This window comes from Microtus pennsylvanicus, chromosome 5 (assembly GCF_037038515.1).
Source record: "Microtus pennsylvanicus isolate mMicPen1 chromosome 5, mMicPen1.hap1, whole genome shotgun sequence".
NCBI classification, from domain to species: Eukaryota; Metazoa; Chordata; class Mammalia; order Rodentia; family Cricetidae; genus Microtus; species Microtus pennsylvanicus.
Window position 1 is genome coordinate 9,501,876 of NC_134583.1, and position 21,027 is coordinate 9,522,902.

Below are 21,027 nucleotides of genomic sequence, written 5' to 3' on the forward strand. Positions count from 1 at the left end.
CATGAGAAGCACATGTACACACAGAAGCTTGAGAAGCACATGTACACGTAAACACAGAAGCATGAGAAGCACATGTACACACAGAAGCATGAGAAGCACATGTGCACACAGAAGCATGAGAAGCACATGTGCACACAGAAGCATGAGAGCACATGTACACGTACACACAGAAAAATGAGAAGCACATATGCACACAGAAGCATGAGAAGCACATGTACACACAGAAGCATGAGAAGCACATGTACACACAGAAGCATGAGAAGCACATGTACACGTACACACAGAAAAATGAGAAGCACATATGCACACAGAAGCATGAGAAGCACATGTGCACACAGAAGCATGAGAAGCACATGTACACGTACACACAGAAGCATGAGAAGCACATGTACACGTACACACAGAAGCATGAGAAGCACATGTACACACAGAAGCATGAGAAGCACATGTGCACACAGAAGCATGAGAAGCACATGTACACACAGAAGCATGAGAAGCACATGTACACATACACACAGAAGCATGAGAAGCACATGTACACACAGAAGCATGAGAAGCACATGTACACACAGAAGCTTGAGAAGCACATGTGCACACAGAAGCATGAGAAGCACATGTACACACAGAAGCATGAGAAGCACATGTACACACAGAAGCATGAGAAGCACATGTGCACACAGAAGCTTGAGAAGCACATGTACACGTAAACACAGAAGCATGAGAAGCACATGTACACGTACAAACAGAAGCATGAGAAGCACATGTACACACAGAAGCATAAGAAGCACATGTACACACAGAAGCATGAGAAGCACATGTACACACAGAAGCATGAGAAGCACATGTGCACACAGAAGCATGAGAAGCACATGTGCACACAGAAGCTTGAGAAGCACATGTACACACAGAAGCTGGAAGCACATGTACACGTACACACAGAAGCATGAGAAGCACATGTGCACACAGAAGCATGACAAGCACATGTACACACAGAAGCATGAGAAGCACATGTACACACAGAAGCATGAGAAGCACATGTACACACAGAAGCTTGAGAAGCACATGTACACGTAAACACAGAAGCATGAGAAGCACATGTACACACAGAAGCATGAGAAGCACATGTGCACACAGAAGCATGAGAAGCACATGTGCACACAGAAGCATGAGAGCACATGTACACGTACACACAGAAGCATGAGAAGCACATGTACACACAGAAGCATGTGAAGCATATGTGCACACAGAAGCATGAGAAGCACATGTGCACACAGAAGCTTGAGAAGTACATGTGCACACAGAAGCATGAGAAGCACATGTGCACACAGAAGCATGAAAAGCACATGTACACGTACACACAGAAGCATGAGAAGCACATGTACACACAGAAGCATGCGAAGCACATGTGCACACAGAAGCATGAGAAGCACATGTGCACACAGAAGCATGAGAAGCACATGTACACGTACAGACAGAAGCATGAGAAGCACATGTGCACACAGAAGCATGAGAAGCACATGTGCACACAGAAGCATGAGAAGCACATGTACACGTACACACAGAAGCATGAAAAGCACATGTACACGTACACACAGAAGCATGAGAAGCACATGTGCACACAGAAGCATGAGAAGCACATGTGCACACAGAAGCATGAGAAGCACATGTACACACAGAAGCATGAAAAGCACATGTACACGTACACACAGAAGCATGAGAAGCACATGTACACACAGAAGCTTGAGAAGCACATGTACACACAGAAGCATGAGAAGCACAGGTACACACAGAAGCATGAGAAGCACATGTGCACATAGAAGCATGAGAAGCACATGTGCACACAGAAGCATGAGAAGCACATGTGCACATAGAAGCATGAGAAGCACATGTGCACACAGAAGCATGAGAAGCACATGTGCACACAGAAGCATGAGAAGCACATGTGCACACAGAAGCATGAGAAGCACATGTACACACAGAAGCATGAGAAGCACATGTACACACAGAAGCATGAGAAGCACATGTGCACACAGAAGCATGAGAAGCACATGTGCACATAGAAGCATGAGAAGCACATGTGCACACAGAAGCATGAGAAGCACATGTGCACACAGAAGCTTGAGAAGCACATGTGCACACAGAAGCATGAGAAGCACATGTACACACAGAAGCATGGGAAGCACATGTACACACAGAAGCATGAGAAGCACATGTACACACAGAAGCATGAGAAGCACATGTGCACACAGAAGCATGAGAAGCACATGTACACACAGAAGCATGAGAAGCACATGTACACACAGAAGCATGAGAAGCACATGTGCACACAGAAGCATGAGAAGCACATGTACACACAGAAGCATGAGAAGCACAGGTACACACAGAAGCATGAGAAGCACATGTACACATACACACAGAAGCATGAGAAGCACATGTACACACAGAAGCATGAGAAGCACATGTACACACAGAAGCTTGAGAAGCACATGTACACACAGAAGCATGAGAAGCACATGTACACACAGAAGTTTGAGAAGCACATGTACACACAGAAGTTTGAGAAGCACATGTACACATACACACAGAAGCATGAGAAGCACATGTGCACACAGAAGCATGAGAAGCTTATGTACACATACACACAGAAGCATGAGAAGCACATGTGCACACAGAAGTTTGAGAAGCACATGTACACACAGAAGCATGAGAAGCACATGTACACACAGAAGTTTGAGAAGCACATGTACACACAGAAGCATGAGAAGCACATGTACACACAGAAGCATGAGAAGCACATGTACACACAGAAGTTTGAGAAGCACATGTACACACAGAAGCATGAGAAGCACATGTACACATACACACAGAAGCATGAGAAGCACATGTACACACAGAAGCATGAGAAGCACATGTACACACAGAAGCTTGAGAAGCACATGTGCACACAGAAGCATGAGAAGCACATGTACACACAGAAGCATGAGAAGCACATGTACACACAGAAGCATGAGAAGCACATGTGCACACAGAAGCTTGAGAAGCACATGTACACGTAAACACAGAAGCATGAGAAGCACATGTACACGTACAAACAGAAGCATGAGAAGCACATGTACACACAGAAGCATAAGAAGCACATGTACACACAGAAGCATGAGAAGCACATGTACACACAGAAGCATGAGAAGCACATGTGCACACAGAAGCATGAGAAGCACATGTGCACACAGAAGCTTGAGAAGCACATGTACACACAGAAGCTTGAAGCACATGTACACGTACACACAGAAGCATGAGAAGCACATGTGCACACAGAAGCATGACAAGCACATGTACACACAGAAGCATGAGAAGCACATGTACACACAGAAGCATGAGAAGCACATGTACACACAGAAGCTTGAGAAGCACATGTACACGTAAACACAGAAGCATGAGAAGCACATGTACACACAGAAGCATGAGAAGCACATGTGCACACAGAAGCATGAGAAGCACATGTGCACACAGAAGCATGAGAGCACATGTACACGTACACACAGAAGCATGAGAAGCACATGTACACACAGAAGCATGTGAAGCATATGTGCACACAGAAGCATGAGAAGCACATGTGCACACAGAAGCTTGAGAAGTACATGTGCACACAGAAGCATGAGAAGCACATGTGCACACAGAAGCATGAAAAGCACATGTACACGTACACACAGAAGCATGAGAAGCACATGTACACACAGAAGCATGCGAAGCACATGTGCACACAGAAGCATGAGAAGCACATGTGCACACAGAAGCATGAGAAGCACATGTACACGTACAGACAGAAGCATGAGAAGCACATGTGCACACAGAAGCATGAGAAGCACATGTGCACACAGAAGCATGAGAAGCACATGTACACGTACACACAGAAGCATGAGAAGCACATGTACACGTACACACAGAAGCATGAGAAGCACATGTGCACACAGAAGCATGAGAAGCACATGTGCACACAGAAGCATGAGAAGCACATGTACACACAGAAGCATGAAAAGCACAAGTACACGTACACACAGAAGCATGAGAAGCACATGTACACACAGAAGCTTGAGAAGCACATGTACACACAGAAGCATGAGAAGCACAGGTACACACAGAAGCATGAGAAGCACATGTGCACATAGAAGCATGAGAAGCACATGTGCACACAGAAGCATGAGAAGCACATGTGCACATAGAAGCATGAGAAGCACATGTGCACACAGAAGCATGAGAAGCACATGTGCACACAGAAGCATGAGAAGCACATGTGCACACAGAAGCATGAGAAGCACATGTACACACAGAAGCATGAGAAGCACATGTACACACAGAAGCATGAGAAGCACATGTGCACACAGAAGCATGAGAAGCACATGTGCACATAGAAGCATGAGAAGCACATGTGCACACAGAAGCATGAGAAGCACATGTGCACACAGAAGCTTGAGAAGCACATGTGCACACAGAAGCATGAGAAGCACATGTACACACAGAAGCATGGGAAGCACATGTACACACAGAAGCATGAGAAGCACATGTACACACAGAAGCATGAGAAGCACATGTGCACACAGAAGCATGAGAAGCACATGTACACACAGAAGCATGAGAAGCACATGTACACACAGAAGCATGAGAAGCACATGTACACACAGAAGCATGAGAAGCACATGTACACACAGAAGCATGAGAAGCACATGTGCACACAGAAGCATGAGAAGCACATGTACACACAGAAGCATGAGAAGCACAGGTACACACAGAAGCATGAGAAGCACATGTACACATACACACAGAAGCATGAGAAGCACATGTACACACAGAAGCATGAGAAGCACATGTACACACAGAAGCTTGAGAAGCACATGTACACACAGAAGCATGAGAAGCACATGTACACACAGAAGTTTGAGAAGCACATGTACACACAGAAGTTTGAGAAGCACATGTACACATACACACAGAAGCATGAGAAGCACATGTGCACACAGAAGCATGAGAAGCTTATGTACACATACACACAGAAGCATGAGAAGCACATGTGCACACAGAAGTTTGAGAAGCACATGTACACACAGAAGCATGAGAAGCACATGTACACACAGAAGCATGAGAAGCACATGTACACACAGAAGCATGAGAAGCACATGTACACACAGAAGCATGAGAAGCACATGTACACACAGAAGTTTGAGAAGCACATGTACACACAGAAGCATGAGAAGCACATGTACACATACACACAGAAGCATGAGAAGCACATGTACACACAGAAGCATGAGAAGCACCTGTACACACAGAAGCTTGAGAAGCACATGTACACACAGAAGCATGAGAAGCACATGTACACACAGAAGCTTGAGAAGCACATGTACACACAGAAGCATGAGAAGTACATGTACACACAGAAGCATGAGAAGCACATGTGCACACAGAAGCATGAGAAGCACATGTGCACAAGGAAGCATGAGAAGCACATGTACACACAGAAGCATGAGAAGCACATGTGCACACAGAAGCATGAGAAGCACATGTACACACAGAAGCATGAGAAGCACATGTGCACACAGAAGCATGAGAAGCACATGTACACACAGAAGCATGAGAAGCACATGTGCACACAGAAGCATGAGAAGCACATGTACACACAGAAGCATGAGAAGCACATGTACACACAGAAGCATGAGAAGCACATGTGCACACAGAAGCATGAGAAGCACATGTACACATACACACAGAAGCATGAGAAGCAAATGTGCACACAGAAGCATGAGAAGCACATGTACACACAGAAGCATGAGAAGCACATGTACACGTACACACAGAAGCATGAGAAGCACATGTACACACAGTAGCTTGAGAAGCACATGTACACGAATATACAGAAGCATGAGAAGCACATGTGCACACAGAAGCATGAGAAGCACATGTGCACACAGAAGCATGAGAAGCACATGTGCACACAGAAGCATGAGAAGCACATGTGCACACAGAAGCATGAGAAGCTTATGTACACATACACACAGAAGCATGAGAAGCACATGTACACACAGAAGCTTGAGAAGCACATGTACACGTACACACAGAAGCATGAGAAGCACATGTACACACAGAAGCTTGAGAAGCACATGTACACACAGAAGCATGAGAAGCACATGTACACACAGAAGCATGAGAAGCACATGTGCACACAGAAGCATGAGAAGCACATGTGCACACAGAAGCATGAGAAGCACATGTACACGTACACACAGAAGCATGAGAAGCACATGTGCACACAGAAGCATGAGAAGCACATGTACACACAGAAGCATGAGAAGCACATGTGCACACAGAAGCATGAGAAGCACATGTACACACAGAAGCATGAGAAGCACATGTACACACAGAAGCATGAGAAGCACATGTGCACACAGAAGCATGAGAAGCACATGTACACACAGAAGCATGAGAAGCACATGTACACACAGAAGCTTGAAGCACATGTACACACAGAAGCATGAGAAGCACATGTGCACACAGAAGCATGAGAAGCACATGTACACACAGAAGCATGAGAAGCACATGTGCACACAGAAGCATGAGAAGCACATGTACACATACACACAGAAGCATGAGAAGCACATGTGCACACAGAAGCATGAGAAGCACATGTACACACAGAAGCATGAGAAGCACATGTGCACACAGAAGCATGAGAAGCACATGTACACACAGAAGCATGAGAAGCACATGTGCACACAGAAGCATGAGAAGCACATGTACACATACACACAGAAGCATGAGAAGCACATGTGCACACAGAAGCATGAGAAGCACATGTACACACAGAAGCATGAGAAGCACATGTACACGTACACACAGAAGCATAAGAAGCACATGTACACACAGTAGCTTGAGAAGCACATGTACACGAATATACAGAAGCATGAGAAGCACATGTGCACACAGAAGCATGAGAAGCACATGTGCACACAGAAGCATGAGAAGCACATGTGCACACAGAAGCATGAGAAGCACATGTGCACACAGAAGCATGAGAAGCTTATGTACACATACACACAGAAGCATGAGAAGCACATGTGCACACAGAAGCATGAGAAGCACATGTACACGTACACACAGAAGCATGAGAAGCACATGTGCACACAGAAGCATGAGAAGCACATGTACACACAGAAGCATGAGAAGCACATGTGCACACAGAAGCATGAGAAGCACATGTACACACAGAAGCATGAGAAGCACATGTACACACAGAAGCATGAGAAGCACATGTGCACACAGAAGCATGAGAAGCACATGTACACACAGAAGCATGAGAAGCACATGTGCACACAGAAGCATGAGAAGCACATGTACACATACACACAGAAGCATGAGAAGCACATGTGCACACAGAAGCATGAGAAGCACATGTACACACAGAAGCATGAGAAGCACATGTACACGTACACACAGAAGCATAAGAAGCACATGTACACACAGTAGCTTGAGAAGCACATGTACACGAATATACAGAAGCATGAGAAGCACATGTGCACACAGAAGCATGAGAAGCACATGTGCACACAGAAGCATGAGAAGCACATGTGCACACAGAAGCATGAGAAGCACATGTGCACACAGAAGCATGAGAAGCTTATGTACACATACACACAGAAGCATGAGAAGCACATGTGCACACAGAAGCATGAGAAGCACATGTACACGTACACACAGAAGCATGAGAAGCACATGTGCACACAGAAGCATGAGAAGCACATGTACACACAGAAGCATGAGAAGCACATGTGCACACAGAAGCATGAGAAGCACATGTACACACAGAAGCATGAGAAGCACATGTACACACAGAAGCATGAGAAGCACATGTGCACACAGAAGCATGAGAAGCACATGTACACACAGAAGCATGAGAAGCACATGTACACACAGAAGCATGAGAAGCACATGTACACACAGAAGCATGAGAAGCACATGTACACACAGAAGCATGAGAAGCACATGTACACACAGAAGCATGAGAAGCACATGTGCACACAGAAGCATGAGAAGCACATGTACACATACACACAGAAGCATGAGAAGCACATGTGCACACAGAAGCATGAGAAGCACATGTACACACAGAAGCATGAGAAGCACATGTACATGTACACACAGAAGCATGAGAAGCACATGTACACACAGTAGCTTGAGAAGCACATGTACACGAATATACAGAAGCATGAGAAGCACATGTGCACACAGAAGCATGAGAAGCACATGTGCACACAGAAGCATGAGAAGCACATGTGCACACAGAAGCATGAGAAGCACATGTACACACAGAAGCATGAGAAGCTTATGTACACATACACACAGAAGCATGAGAAGCACATGTACACACAGAAGCTTGAGAAGCACATGTACACGTACACACAGAAGCATGAGAAGCACATGTACACACAGAAGCTTGAGAAGCACATGTACACGAATATACAGAAGCATGAGAAGCACATGTGCACACAGAAGCATGAGAAGCACAGGTACACACAGAAGCATGAGAAGCACATGTGCACACAGAAGCTTGAGAAGCACATGTGCACCCAGAAGCATGAGAAGCTTATGTACACGTACACACAGAAGCATGAGAAGCACATGTACACACAGAAGCATGAGAAGCACATGTACACACAGAAGTTTGAGAAGCACATGTACACACAGAAGCATGAGAAGCACATGTACACACAGAAGCATGAGAAGCACATGTGCACACAGAAGCTTGAGAAGCACATTGCACACAGAAGCATGAGAAGCACATGTACACATAGAAGCATGAGAAGCACATGTACACACAGAAGCATGAGAAGCACATGTACACACAGAAGCATGAGAAGCACATGTACACACAGAAGTTTGAGAAGCACATGTACACACAGAAGCATAGAAGCACATGTACACACAGAAGCATGAGAAGCACATGTGCACACAGAAGCTTGAGAAGCACATTGCACACAGAAGCATGAGAAGCTTATGTACACGTACACACAGAAGCATGAGAAGCACATGTACATACAGAAGCATGAGAAGCACATGTACATGTACACACAGAAGCATGAGAAGCACATGTGCACACAGAAGCATGAGAAACACATGTACACACAGAAGCATGAGAAGCACATGTGCACACAGAAGCATGAGAAACACATGTACACACAGAAGCATGAGAAGCACATGTACACGAATACACAGAAAGCATGAGCAGCACATGTACACACAGAAGCATGAGAAGCACATGTGCACACAGAAGCTTGAGAAGCACATGTACACACAGAAGCATGAGAAGCACATGTACATGTACACACAGAAGCATGAGAAGCACATGTGCACACAGAAGCATGAGAAGCACATGTGCACACAGAAGCATGAGAAGCACATGTACACACAGAAGCATGAGAAGCACATGTACACGAATACACAGAAAGCATGAGCAGCACATGTACACGAATACACAGAAAGCTCATAAAAACCACATCTGAAACCATAATAGATCAATAAGGTAAAAAAACATGCCCAAAGTTTCACGAGATAAAAAAGACAAAACAAACCAAAACAAACAAAAAACCTCCAAAAATATCATTGAGTTTATTTTCAGGTGACTACCTACTGCTGGGCACCCACACAAAGGGAATGACCGCCTTACCATCTCTGAGGCTAGAGTGTGAGTTCAAGCTACGCTGTCTGAACCTGGGGGAGAACTAGCCCAGCTTCTTGCTGCTGGTAGTTGGTGGTCCTGCACTTACAAGGGAAGCTCCCAAACCCCTCTTCTGTCTTCACACGGGTTTGTCTCTGTGATTTGTGCATTAAGCATTAAGGGCTCGGTCTGTTCCAGTATGATATCATTGTAAATCTCTTACATCTGCAAAGGCTAAGTAAAATCAAGCAGGCGTGGCAGAAAGAGTCAGGGTAGAGATCACTAGGTGAAAGGGGCAAGAGAGGAGGGACTAGGGATGCTTAGGGTCAGGAACTGGAGAGACATAGGATATATGCCCCGTTATCTGGGTGGAAGTCTGGCTGTGCTTTGCCAGAGACAAGTGGCTGTAGTTGAATGGCATGGTGTCTTTCACCCAAAGCAGCTTTGAGGATGAAGGGCTTTGCTGCATTTTAGGCAAGTGTCCCCCAGAAGCCCGTGATATAAACATTGAGTCTCTAGTTGTGGCACTATGAAGTAGTATTAATCCCACCAGGCGAGATTAAGACCACTACCATAACTTTTGAGCCAAATTTGAAGCAAGCTTTATTATTGTCTCGGCTGGGACGATGGACACTGGTCAGGTCCATACCCAGAATTCCTGGAGGATGACCACGTTCTATGGATTACCACCAGAAATCACTAGGGAGAATTGATTTATGGTGGTAGTTCTGAGCAATAATTATAATAAAGTGTTAAGATTTTGGAGCTGGAGGGATGGCTTGGAGGTTGGGAGCACTGGCTGCTCTTCCAGAGGTCATGAGTTCAATTCCCAGCAACCACATGGTGACTCACAACCATCTATGATAAGATCTGGTGCCCTCTTCTGGCGTGTAAGCCTACATGTAGTCAGAACACTGTATATATAATAAATAAATACAAGATTTTATGTAGTGTATTAATGACAAAACCATTAAGATATGACAACTGGCTCAAAGGATATGTGAAAAAATTCAAATATGTAGGTTATTAATAAAGTGAGAATAAATTTGCCTATTAGTATAATACTGGCCAGTATCTACAGGGCTTTCAGAGTGTATCACCTTCATTGTCTCCTACTTTGAGCCAGTAGAGGGCTTAGCCATAATCTGGAGTCACATCGTGGTTTGCTGTGGGACCTCTAAGTGGCCTCGGGCTCGCTGATTTTGTACAAGGTATACACGTGCAGCTTACCGCCTCACTGTACCCAGCACACAGTTCAGGGCTGTGACGTCCACCCTCTTCCTCTCTATCTCCAGAACTGCTCCATCCCTCACACTGAGACTCTGTCTGTATTGGAGACTAACGCCTGTGTCCTCTTCCCGGAGCCCCTGCTGACCGCCACTCTCGTCTTGTCTCTTTGACGTTGTTACCTGTTTTCAAGTCTTTCACAGCCCCTATTTAGGGTGGAGAGAATGGATCACAGCCTCCCTCTCTGCAAGCCTGGCCAGCTTATTAACCTTCTCAGGCCTTCATTGCCTGACTGTGAAGTAGCCATCGGTTCCTTTTGATAAATGGAGTGATATGATCCATGCACTGTGCACACACAGGGTGGTCCAGGGGGAGGATGGTGCTCAGCTGATGGTGGCTGTGGTCAGCATTGATGGCCAGGTCCCCACTAGAGTTCATTGTCCTCAGTGGTTCCTTTGAGTCAGTGGTACTCAGTATCAACGTCTGTAGAAGCATGTGAACAGCCTTATATCAGTGCCCAGGTGTGGTTCAGGAGACACTTGATTTAACGAGTCTGAGGTGTGGCTGGGCTTGAGGAGTTCCCAGGTATTCAGGGGGAGAATACAAATTGCTCTAGGAACTTTCCTTGTAGGGGGAAGCTATGGAGCTTGGTGAATATCATGAAATACTGATATTCCGAATATTATAATTCAAAACAATGCGTTTAATAGGAAACACATGGATCAATTATGGAATTGCAGTATGTGCTATGAATTCTTATATGGCTTGCCTTATAAGAAAAGCTCAATAATAGAATCATAAGCACCAACTTACTCTTCTGAGGCTTTTAATAAGGCAGACTTCATGGGGACATGTGCTTCTAGCTAAGGTTTGTAGACACCCTCACAAAGATGCTTTCTGGAGGGAGGAGAGATGACTGCTCAGATTGGGAGGTATACTGGAAAATTAGCATGAAGGGGTTGGCGTGAACCTCTGCCTGGGCCTTGGAGGAGCTGCGCTGTGACTGAGGAGAACAAGCCTCAGGACCTAGAGATGGACCCACATGGGTTCCAGCCTCCTAGTGATCAAAGGTTGCTGTTGAAGAAGAGAAATCCAGAATTTGGTCTCTGGTCTCTTCTGTGCTCTTCCTTGCTACTCCCTTGCTCTAGGGAATTTGTGGACCTGTTAATGGGCTTTTCTGGCCTCTTGCCCTCAGCACAGGCCTTAGCTTGTGGTTCTCAGTGGGGATGGAGGTAACCTTGTTTCGCTCCAGCTCTGGGCAGGCCTGGTAGAGATACTGGCTTAGAGATAGCAGCTTCTGCCTGATAGGAAGTTGTGCATCACCCTTTGCTGGGTTTAGTCAGTGCCGCAGGTGTTTGGTTGCCTCAGCAGACTCCACAGAAGGCCTTTTCTACATATCTAAGTGTCTGGTAACCCAGATAAAGTTCCCTGAAATTTCCCCAAATCATGTAGGTCCTAAGCTCCTGGGTATATAGGCTAATAGGTCTTTAAATGCTTTTATTTATTTCCTGTGTGTGTATGCGTGATATTGAGGGGCGGTGATGGGTGTCACAGCGTGCATGTGACATAAACAAGGTAACTTTACGGAGTTGGTCCTCTTCTCCCACCTTTCCAGAGGTCAACTCAGGTTGCCAGGTTGCGTGGCGAGTACCTTTACCTGCTGAACCAATGTGGCTGTGACTAATGGGTTGTAACTACTCTACATGTGGCCTTGTTGAGTGTCAGAATTTTAAAGCCCTCCCTTATGCTTGTATCTTTGTGTACAAATGCAAACCAACCATTGGCACATTGTAAGAGTCCCAAAGCAGCAGTCTGCCAGCTAGTGGTTGGTGGGTATTTATAAAAAGTTTAAGAGAGCCAGGTGGTGGTGGCGCACGCCTTTAATCCCAGCACTTGGGAGGCGGAGGCAGGCGGATCTCTGTGAGTTTGAGGCCAGCCTGGTCTATAAGAGCTAGTTCCAGGACCCGTACCAAAAGCTACAGAGAAACCTTGTCTCAAAACAAACAAACAAACAAACAAAAAGTTTAAGAGATAGAGGGCATGAGAAATATTCAAAAGAAATTGAAGCTGACTATGGTGGCACACACCTTTAATTCCAGTACTTGGGAGGCAGAGACAGGCAGAACAAATCTCCATAGTGAGTTCCAGGCCAGCCAGTGTTACATAGTTAGACCCTGTCTCAAGAAACAACAACAAAAAGAAATTCCTTTGTAATCTGTGCTGAACACAACGTTCTTTTGTACCCTTAACATCCCAGCAACTGTCTACTTTATCGAAAATCAGGCGTTCATAGGTTTGTGGGTTAATGTCAGGGTCTTCTATTCGATTCCATTGGTCGACTTCTCTGTTTTTATGCCAATACCAAGTTAATCCCAATGTTGGCATGCTGCCCAGAGGCCATTCCACAGGAAGCCTCGGGCCCAGCTTTCAAGCAAACATTAGGCTCCCCAGAGGAGCCGCAGTGGTGTTTCTTCCTTCTGCCTGTGCTCACTTGGACAAACTTTTATCTGCTTTACCCTTCAGGAAAGGGTGGGTGCTGGCAGGACTGTCCCCATGGCTCCTAGGGTGGGTGCTGGCAGGACTGTCCCCATGGCTCCTTGGTCCGTGACCCTGGGTCTAACTTCTTTCCCAGCAGCCCCCACTCCTGTCCCCTGCCCTGCTCTCTTGTCTTGTTTGAGCACTTGTATTTGATGACAGTGTCTCTGTCCTCACAGCACATACACCCCCATCTCACCCCCACAACAAACCGTGTAGGGAATTTTATGAGGGTCCCTTAGTCAGTGTTGAGATATGAGGTCATTCACAAGGACACATGATGACAGTTGGGGCCTGAGCCTGGGCCCTGTGATTGAAACCCGGTCACTTTCCCCCGTCTGGGGCACTGTGGACATCTCACCCAAAGGACCAAGGCGAGATAACCCGTGAAGAGCGGAGAAAGGTCAGCCCTTTATCTCATCTCTCACCTTGTCCTTTTTATGTGAAGGGTTTTTATAGCCTAATTCTTGGGAGTAACTTTCTCCCTTAATTAAGAATTCTAATTTTAAAGCAAGTTCTGGCCTCTTTCTTTCCAGACTCATTCTGCTGTTTTGATTGGATTTCATGGCTAGGAATTAAGATCCTTATTTTGTCTGTTGTTTTTCTCCATGGTTGGTTATCGGGGCGGACTGCTGCTTTACCGAGGTCATAACATGCTTGTCTCGATGGAATATCAATAAAGGCAGCGGGTCTTAGTGAGAGGCTAAACCGTATGCAAGGCCCCCGTGAGCCCTCTTTTCTCAAATGCCTTAGTCCCTTGAACTTTTCTTCGTAGAAAATCCTGAGGAAAATCAGGATGTCTCTGTGAGAGCCTGGAAGTTTGACAAGGTCAGTTCCCTGGACAGAAGCTCGCGGACACCCAGGAAAGTGCACTTTCTTTTGGGCGTCACTCATCGTGGGTGCCCCCAAACTTCACGCGGTTGCAGGGAAGGGAACGGTCCTCGCTGTGACTCGGTGACAGCACTGAGGAGCCCATCTTGGTGCCGCCCACAGGGAACACCTGGGTGGCCGGCAGGAAACCTGAGCAGTGAGCATCACCAGAACAGAATGTTGGACCAAACCCCAATAACAAACAGAATCCCGAAAAGAAAAGCTAAATGATACCCTGTTACTTAACGTGCCTGAGATCGTTTGAAACAATAATCTGGATGTTGCCCCTGGCCAGAGACAGGGAGTGACAGTGTGACTACAGGCGAAGAAAAGATAAATGCCAGATTTGAAAGAAGGGTTAGCTCTCGGGAACCACGGAGAGATCTGGGAGGCGGTCCCAGGAGCAGCAATAATGTCTCTGATTTTTTAAATAAAAATAATTGGCAGATATGTGGATCTTAATATACCATAGTTTTCATACTTTTCAAAGCTGTTTTTTTAAAAGAGGCAGAGCCTTTTCCACCTCCACTTGGCTATGACTTTATCTTCAGGAGCCCATGGGTTTGACATTTCTTTGTCTCCTGTCCATGGTCCTGTCAGACTTGTCTGTCACAGCCTTTTACTGCTTCATGGTATCAGCACGAGTGGGGGACCGGGAGGACGAGAAGCCCCACCTTCTGCCACGTAAGTGTAGGATGTAAAAGTTGGTCAAAGTTAACAGGGGCAACTTGAATTCCTAATAAATTCATTGAGAATCTCCTTCCAGAGTAGAGGGGCAGCTGGGGTTAGAGGCAGGGGCAGAGGTGTTCTGAAAAGCTGGTATGTCCTCTTGCCTTAGTGCCCTGTCCCTTGGTGTATCTAGTTCTGAAACCAACTGTTTCCTTTGCATTAACAGCATGGCCGGACCCCCTTGCACCTTGCTGCCAATAAGGGCCATCTCTCTGTGGTCCAGATTCTGCTGAAGGCTGGCTGTGACCTCGACGTGCAGGATGATGTAAGTAGAAGCATCATTCCCTCCAGAGAAGGGTTGGCAGAGGAACTCGTCTGCAGTCACGGCCCTCAGTGCAGATGCTGGCGGTGTGAGCAGGGCGGGTACTAGATGCTTGCCAGAAGTTTCATTTGTGTGTCTTTTGTCTCTCGCCTGGCCCCTGTTCTTGGGGCCCATTCTCAGCAATGAAGGAGCTCGCAGGAGGCTCTTGGGTTGTGGTTCTTTTTGCCCCATTAGCCTCTGAGTGCAGAGTCTGAGGGCATTGGCCTAGGTCCTGTTTTAGGACAGAGGACTCTCTCTTGCAGTGAGTGTGGGAAAGACCCATTGGATGTGTGCCAAATTTACTGCTGAAGAAAAGGTGAGGCTTAACACCCATCCTCCTCCTTTGTCTTAACTTCTCTTAGTGTACATGTAGCTTGAAGTTCCATCCCAACTAAAAAGGGGGAAAGGGACTTATGCAAGATCAAGGCCTCTTGAAAGAGTTTGCTGGTGGTTCTGTGCTCTTACTGAGGGCGTCCGACTCCCATCACTCACTGAGATGTCCATCCAGGTTGTTGGGGGAGGAATCCCACTGGCTCCTTCCGCATCAACTATCCAGTCTGAGTCTGTGAGCTTTGGCCAAGTAGGACTGCGCAGCACAGAGCTTGTTCTTTTGGGTCCTTGGAGAAGGTGGCGTCTCCAAGGAGGGATGGAGTAAATTGCCCTCCAGTGAGTTTTCAGGAAGAAACAGTATGGAAATGTGCTTGGGAATGATTTTCAGAAACTGTTAACTCCTTTTTTTTTCCTTTTTTTAAAAATTATTTTATTTGGGGTATTTTGCTTGCTTGGTGCCTGCACAGACTAGAATAGGGCATCGATCCAGAACTGGAGTTATAGGTGGTTGTGAACACCATATGGGTGCTGGGAATCAAATTCAGGTCCTTTGAAAGAGCAGCAATTACTCTTAATCATTGAGCCAGCTCTTCGGTGCCCCCCCCATGATGTCCCAGAGTTCTAAGACATAAAAGTCCTGTGTGTAAGCAGCATCTCACAGAGTCTCGCCTTGTCACAACTTCTTCCAATATCATTACCTAGAATATTCCTTGCAAATCCACACAGTAGCCTAAAATTTGACAAACACATTCACAGATGACTTGGTTATATAGCAAGTTTGAGACTAGCCTTGGATACATGAGTCCTGTCTGTATAGGCTAGCCTTACATACATGAACATACATGAGACCCTGTACTCGCTAGCCTTGGATAAAAGAGATCTGTCTATATAGGCAGGCGGACAGGCAGGCACACAAACTGGTTTTATGCATGGCCAGCAGAGGATTATCAGCATCGCCTATAAATCTCTGGTTTTATCTGAAGCCTATGGGATCACCAGGGGTGTTATTCTCAAAAATGCAGACTTAGCTCTAAGCTGTTGATTCTCACCTTGGTCATGACACTGTATTTTTCTGCACTATAACCGATATAACATTCCTGACCCATATCGTCCCCTTAGAGGACAGGAGGAAAATAAAGGGAGATGGGCAAAATAAATAGTCAGAGGGAAGGTGGGATCTCGAGCTGCTGGCGCAAGAATGTTGGGATCTTCTAGCCTTCTCTTTGATTATTAAGGTTCTTTTTTTTTTTTTTTTTTTTTTTTTTGGTTTTTCGAGACAGGGTTTCTCTGTGGCTTTGGAGCCTGTCCTGGAACTAGCTCTGTAGACCAGGCTGGTCTCGAACTCACAGAGATCCACCTACCTCTGCCTCCCGAGTGCTGGGATTAAAGGCGGGCGCCACCATCGCCCGACATTATTAAGGTTCTTGCTATCGTGACAAGGTCACAAAGTCAGGCCTGCCAACCCATCCCAACCAAACACCCTCACTCAGGTCTGAGGCTTGCTGTGGTCTCATGCAGCAGACACCATGCTGAGGTTTCAGATATGGAAGGAAGCAGAGAAGACAAGAATTCTCACAGCGCACGAAGGAAAGCCAGCCCTGCGTTTGGGTAAAACACCTCCCTCATCGAGTCATTGGGTCTTTTCCCTCATTTCCTGCTCTACACAGACAACACATACCTTGCTTCTTCATAGAACCACAGATAGAAAGAATACTGGAGAAGGCGGAACTGTTGCCATCCTCAGCTCTTACCTGTGTGCGTCCCACGCCTATTGACAATCGTCTTTGAGCTATCCATAAAAACGTATGAAATCACTTTATTAGCATTAAAGAAGAGGGGAACTTAACTATGGGAGAGTCGCGTTAGCAGTTCCCTGTCTGGGAGATGTGTAGAAACAGAATGTTGACATTATGAAGATTCAATTCTAACTTCATATTCTACAGCTACTGTTGTTTCTGGCATGGGAATATCTGAGAATTAGAGGAAGAATGACCTCCAGTGGCCTGGAGTGGGATTATTATGAGTTTCAACCCGCAGCTCCCAGAGCAGTATCTGGCTTGCTTCCCGCTAATCCTATCAACGCTCAGTGGAGCTCAAATGCCATCTCTGATTGGTCAATGAGTAATCATGTGACTCCCACCCCAGAAATAGTCCAGGACCCTGTGGCCACAGTAAAGAGCATGAAGGAAGACAAAAATAAGAGAACGCAGAGAAGAAAGGCTAGGAAGGACCCTAGAAGATCTGAAAGAGAAGAGGTCAGCACCCCGTTTCGCGTGCCTACCTGTGTAGGGCTTGCTTACCGCAGGTTTGCTTGCAACCCTGGGGTCTTCCTCTCAAAGTGGGTGTGTCCCACCCGTGCATGACTGGGACTTCTTCCACGAGCTGGGCTCTGGCACACCCAATGCTTTTCACTACAAGGGAGATGGAAATACAAGTATTTCAGACAAAGATTTAGACCTTAAGTTCCAACGCTCTTGAGTGAGAAACACTGATGGCTCAGGAATACTGAGTGCTGTTTGCAGACAAGTCAGCGTGTCAGATGGGAATGCCAACTGCAGTGTTGCTGCTGCGTCTAGTGTCTTCCTTTGCTTCCTCTCAGTTACCCATTCAACAGACGCCCTCAAGCTGCACTCTTAAACTTGCATAGTAAGGCAGCCTCCACCTCACAGAGACACCGCCTCCTTTTGGAGACCAGTGCTGAGGTTACCGGGCTTCCAAAGCTGGAAGCAGCTTGCTGTGAAGGAAAGGCGCCTCGACAGTTTGAATTAGCCAGCTATCCTAGGCGAGGCTTATCAATATAACAAGAGAATTACATGGCCTGACTCCTGGCACGTAGTTAGGGGTCAGTAAATACAGAGTGAATATTGAGAAAATGTGTTGAGAAAGCTAGGTTTTCTTCTGTATTTTCTTTCAGTTTAAGAATTTTCTGGTTGATTCAGGGTCATAGTCAAGCAGGGTTATGTCAGAATTTGCTGCGTGGGTCCGCCAATAGGTCAAGCATATCATTTGCATTATGTTTTAAAGAGGACATGTAGCTAGTAATATATTTGTAATATAATAATAATATATACTATGATAGTAGTTTTAATTTTGTAGGAGCCAAAAATTGATTCTCAAGTAACTGAGCGTGCTTCAACCAAGGGTCTGGATTTAACTGTGCTGTGTGTTCTGGAGAGAAAGTCGTTCCACGGATGGCTGGAGGCAGCTCTTTGTCCCTGTGTTTTGTCTTTCTCAGAAACTTTCACGCCCATCTTGGTCACCTAAGATGGATGACTTATAAGAGTTGGAGACGCGTCCTCTGGAACAGATCTAGCCACAGTTTGTCCTGCCATGGAGAGCAGGGCCAAGTGCCACAGCACAGTAGTAATAGATACGAGAAGTAAGGAGCCGAGCTCCCAGGGGGAAAAATAAAGCCGGAAGGGGACTTGCCTGCAGACAGGGCTACAACTGAACGGGTCAGCCAAGCTTGGGGTAGCTTGGCTTCTCGCTGCAGCTGAACACAAGTGTCAGATCTCCTTGAATCTTGACAATCCACTTGAAAATCTTCTGCCAAGAGCTGATCCAGGAGTTAGGTGCAGCTGCTTGTATCAAGTTAGAGTCTTGCAAAGAAGAGTTGTCTCAGAGGAAGCAAATATGTTCTAAGGCTGATCAAAGACATGCTAATCAAAGCTCCACGCTACCCCAAAACTGCATCAGCTCTTGATTTCATGAGCAGCTGGTGGAACAGATGAAATGTTTGGTCTGAACCAAGCCCTTCGTGTGATCCTTTGACAAGACCTATCTGCTTAGGGCATGGTGCTTGTACTTCGTGCAGAATACAGAATGCAAGTCTCTTCTAAAAAGGTTGCTCCGAATGATCCAAGGAATGGCCGGCAGAATGCCTGTCGTTTGTGGGATGGTCAAAGGGCCTCTCCTATTGGGAGCCTCACTCAGGACTGCACTCATGGTTCTTGTCGAGAGCAATCTTTCTCATAATCATTTCGGGAAAACCCATGACTGATCTGATAGGGAAATAAGGTTTCCTAGAAACGCTAATGGAATTGTTTGGAGCCGAGACTCGGGGCACGATCCCATCTGACTTGTTTGAGCATTGAGCGCTCGTTCACCTGGAAAGACCTTCTCAGACGCCTGGCTCAGCCCATCTCTGCAGTCACTTACCGGGAGGGTGGACAGGAAGAAAAGCAGTCCAGATCTAGCTTGTGAAGTGGTCAAGGACAAGGCCAACGAGAGAGTTGTTGACAGCCATACCAATCACACTGCAGTCATGGGAGTGGGGATGGACGTCCTCACCCTAGCTCCGTGCAAGTCTCTTAGATCATCAAGTCAACTGTGGGAAAAGCTTGCTGAATGGGAAGCCTTTTCCTGCTGTCTTTTTATGGTTTAAGCTTGTGATTGGTGGTAGTTTTGTCTGATAGATGAAGTTATATGTGTTAAATATAAAAAATGTTGCCAAGTACTTTGACCAATTCTGAGTCTGTGCGGTCACCAGTGGCCATCACCAGCACTATTCTATAGGCAAAAACAGCGTTATTAGAAGGCAATTTGAGAGACATATCTTGTCTATGCAAACAACAGATAGAGTTTTCCCACTGAGGGTCTATGACCTCCCTAGCTGCAGGTTCCTGACAGTTTATGCTACGGGCTGGGAATGCCTTCCTGTGGAAAATCTAGTCAGCAAGCAAGTGGTTTACCTCCCCACCCCCCTTAGTTAGTTTTCCATTGTTTCAGTAACACACCACAACCAAGGCCACTCACAAAGAAAGTGTTTAATTGGGCTTATGGTTTCAGAGGGTTGGAGGCCACTATGGGATGGTGGCAGGAACAGCCGAGAGCTTACATCTTAATCCTCACTGGAATGAACACACCAGGAATAGTTCAAGTGTTCCGAAACCTTCAAAGCTAACCCCAGTGATACACCTCCTTTGGTAAGGTCACTCGACTGTTCCCAGACAGTTCTACCAACTGAGGACCAAGTCTACAAACATATGAACCTATGGGGATGATCTCATTTAAACCACTGCACCCCACACACCACGCCTGCCACTGTCACACCAATGGGCTTATCTGACATGCTGGGTGGTTTTCTGACATGCTGGGTCTAGGCTGAGTAGGGTTATTAATGACAACTCTCTACTACCAACTCGAATGTATTCAAAAAAAGGAAGAAACTAAAAATTACTTTCTGTGATTTAAAATTTTCTAAAAAGTATGTTATGTGCATGAGTATTTTGCCTACATGCAAATATAAGCTCTCCATGCATGCCTGGTGCCCATGGAGGCCAGAAGAGGACATCAGATCCTCTGGAACTGGAGGTACAGGTGGTTGTGAGCC

General features: G+C 46.0%; 1 protein-coding gene across 5 annotated transcripts in view; it reads left to right on the forward strand.

The window, feature by feature from the left end:
- Positions 1 to 21,027, forward strand: part of Ankrd6 (ankyrin repeat domain 6) — a 150,373-nt gene that overhangs the window by 93,619 nt on the left and 35,727 nt on the right. For all 5 annotated transcript variants that reach the window (XM_075971263.1, XM_075971264.1, XM_075971262.1 and 2 more), the window contains exon 3: positions 15,231 to 15,329. In XM_075971263.1, coding sequence (XP_075827378.1) covers positions 15,231 to 15,329 — 99 coding nt within the window. The remainder of the gene's footprint in view (positions 1 to 15,230; positions 15,330 to 21,027) is intronic.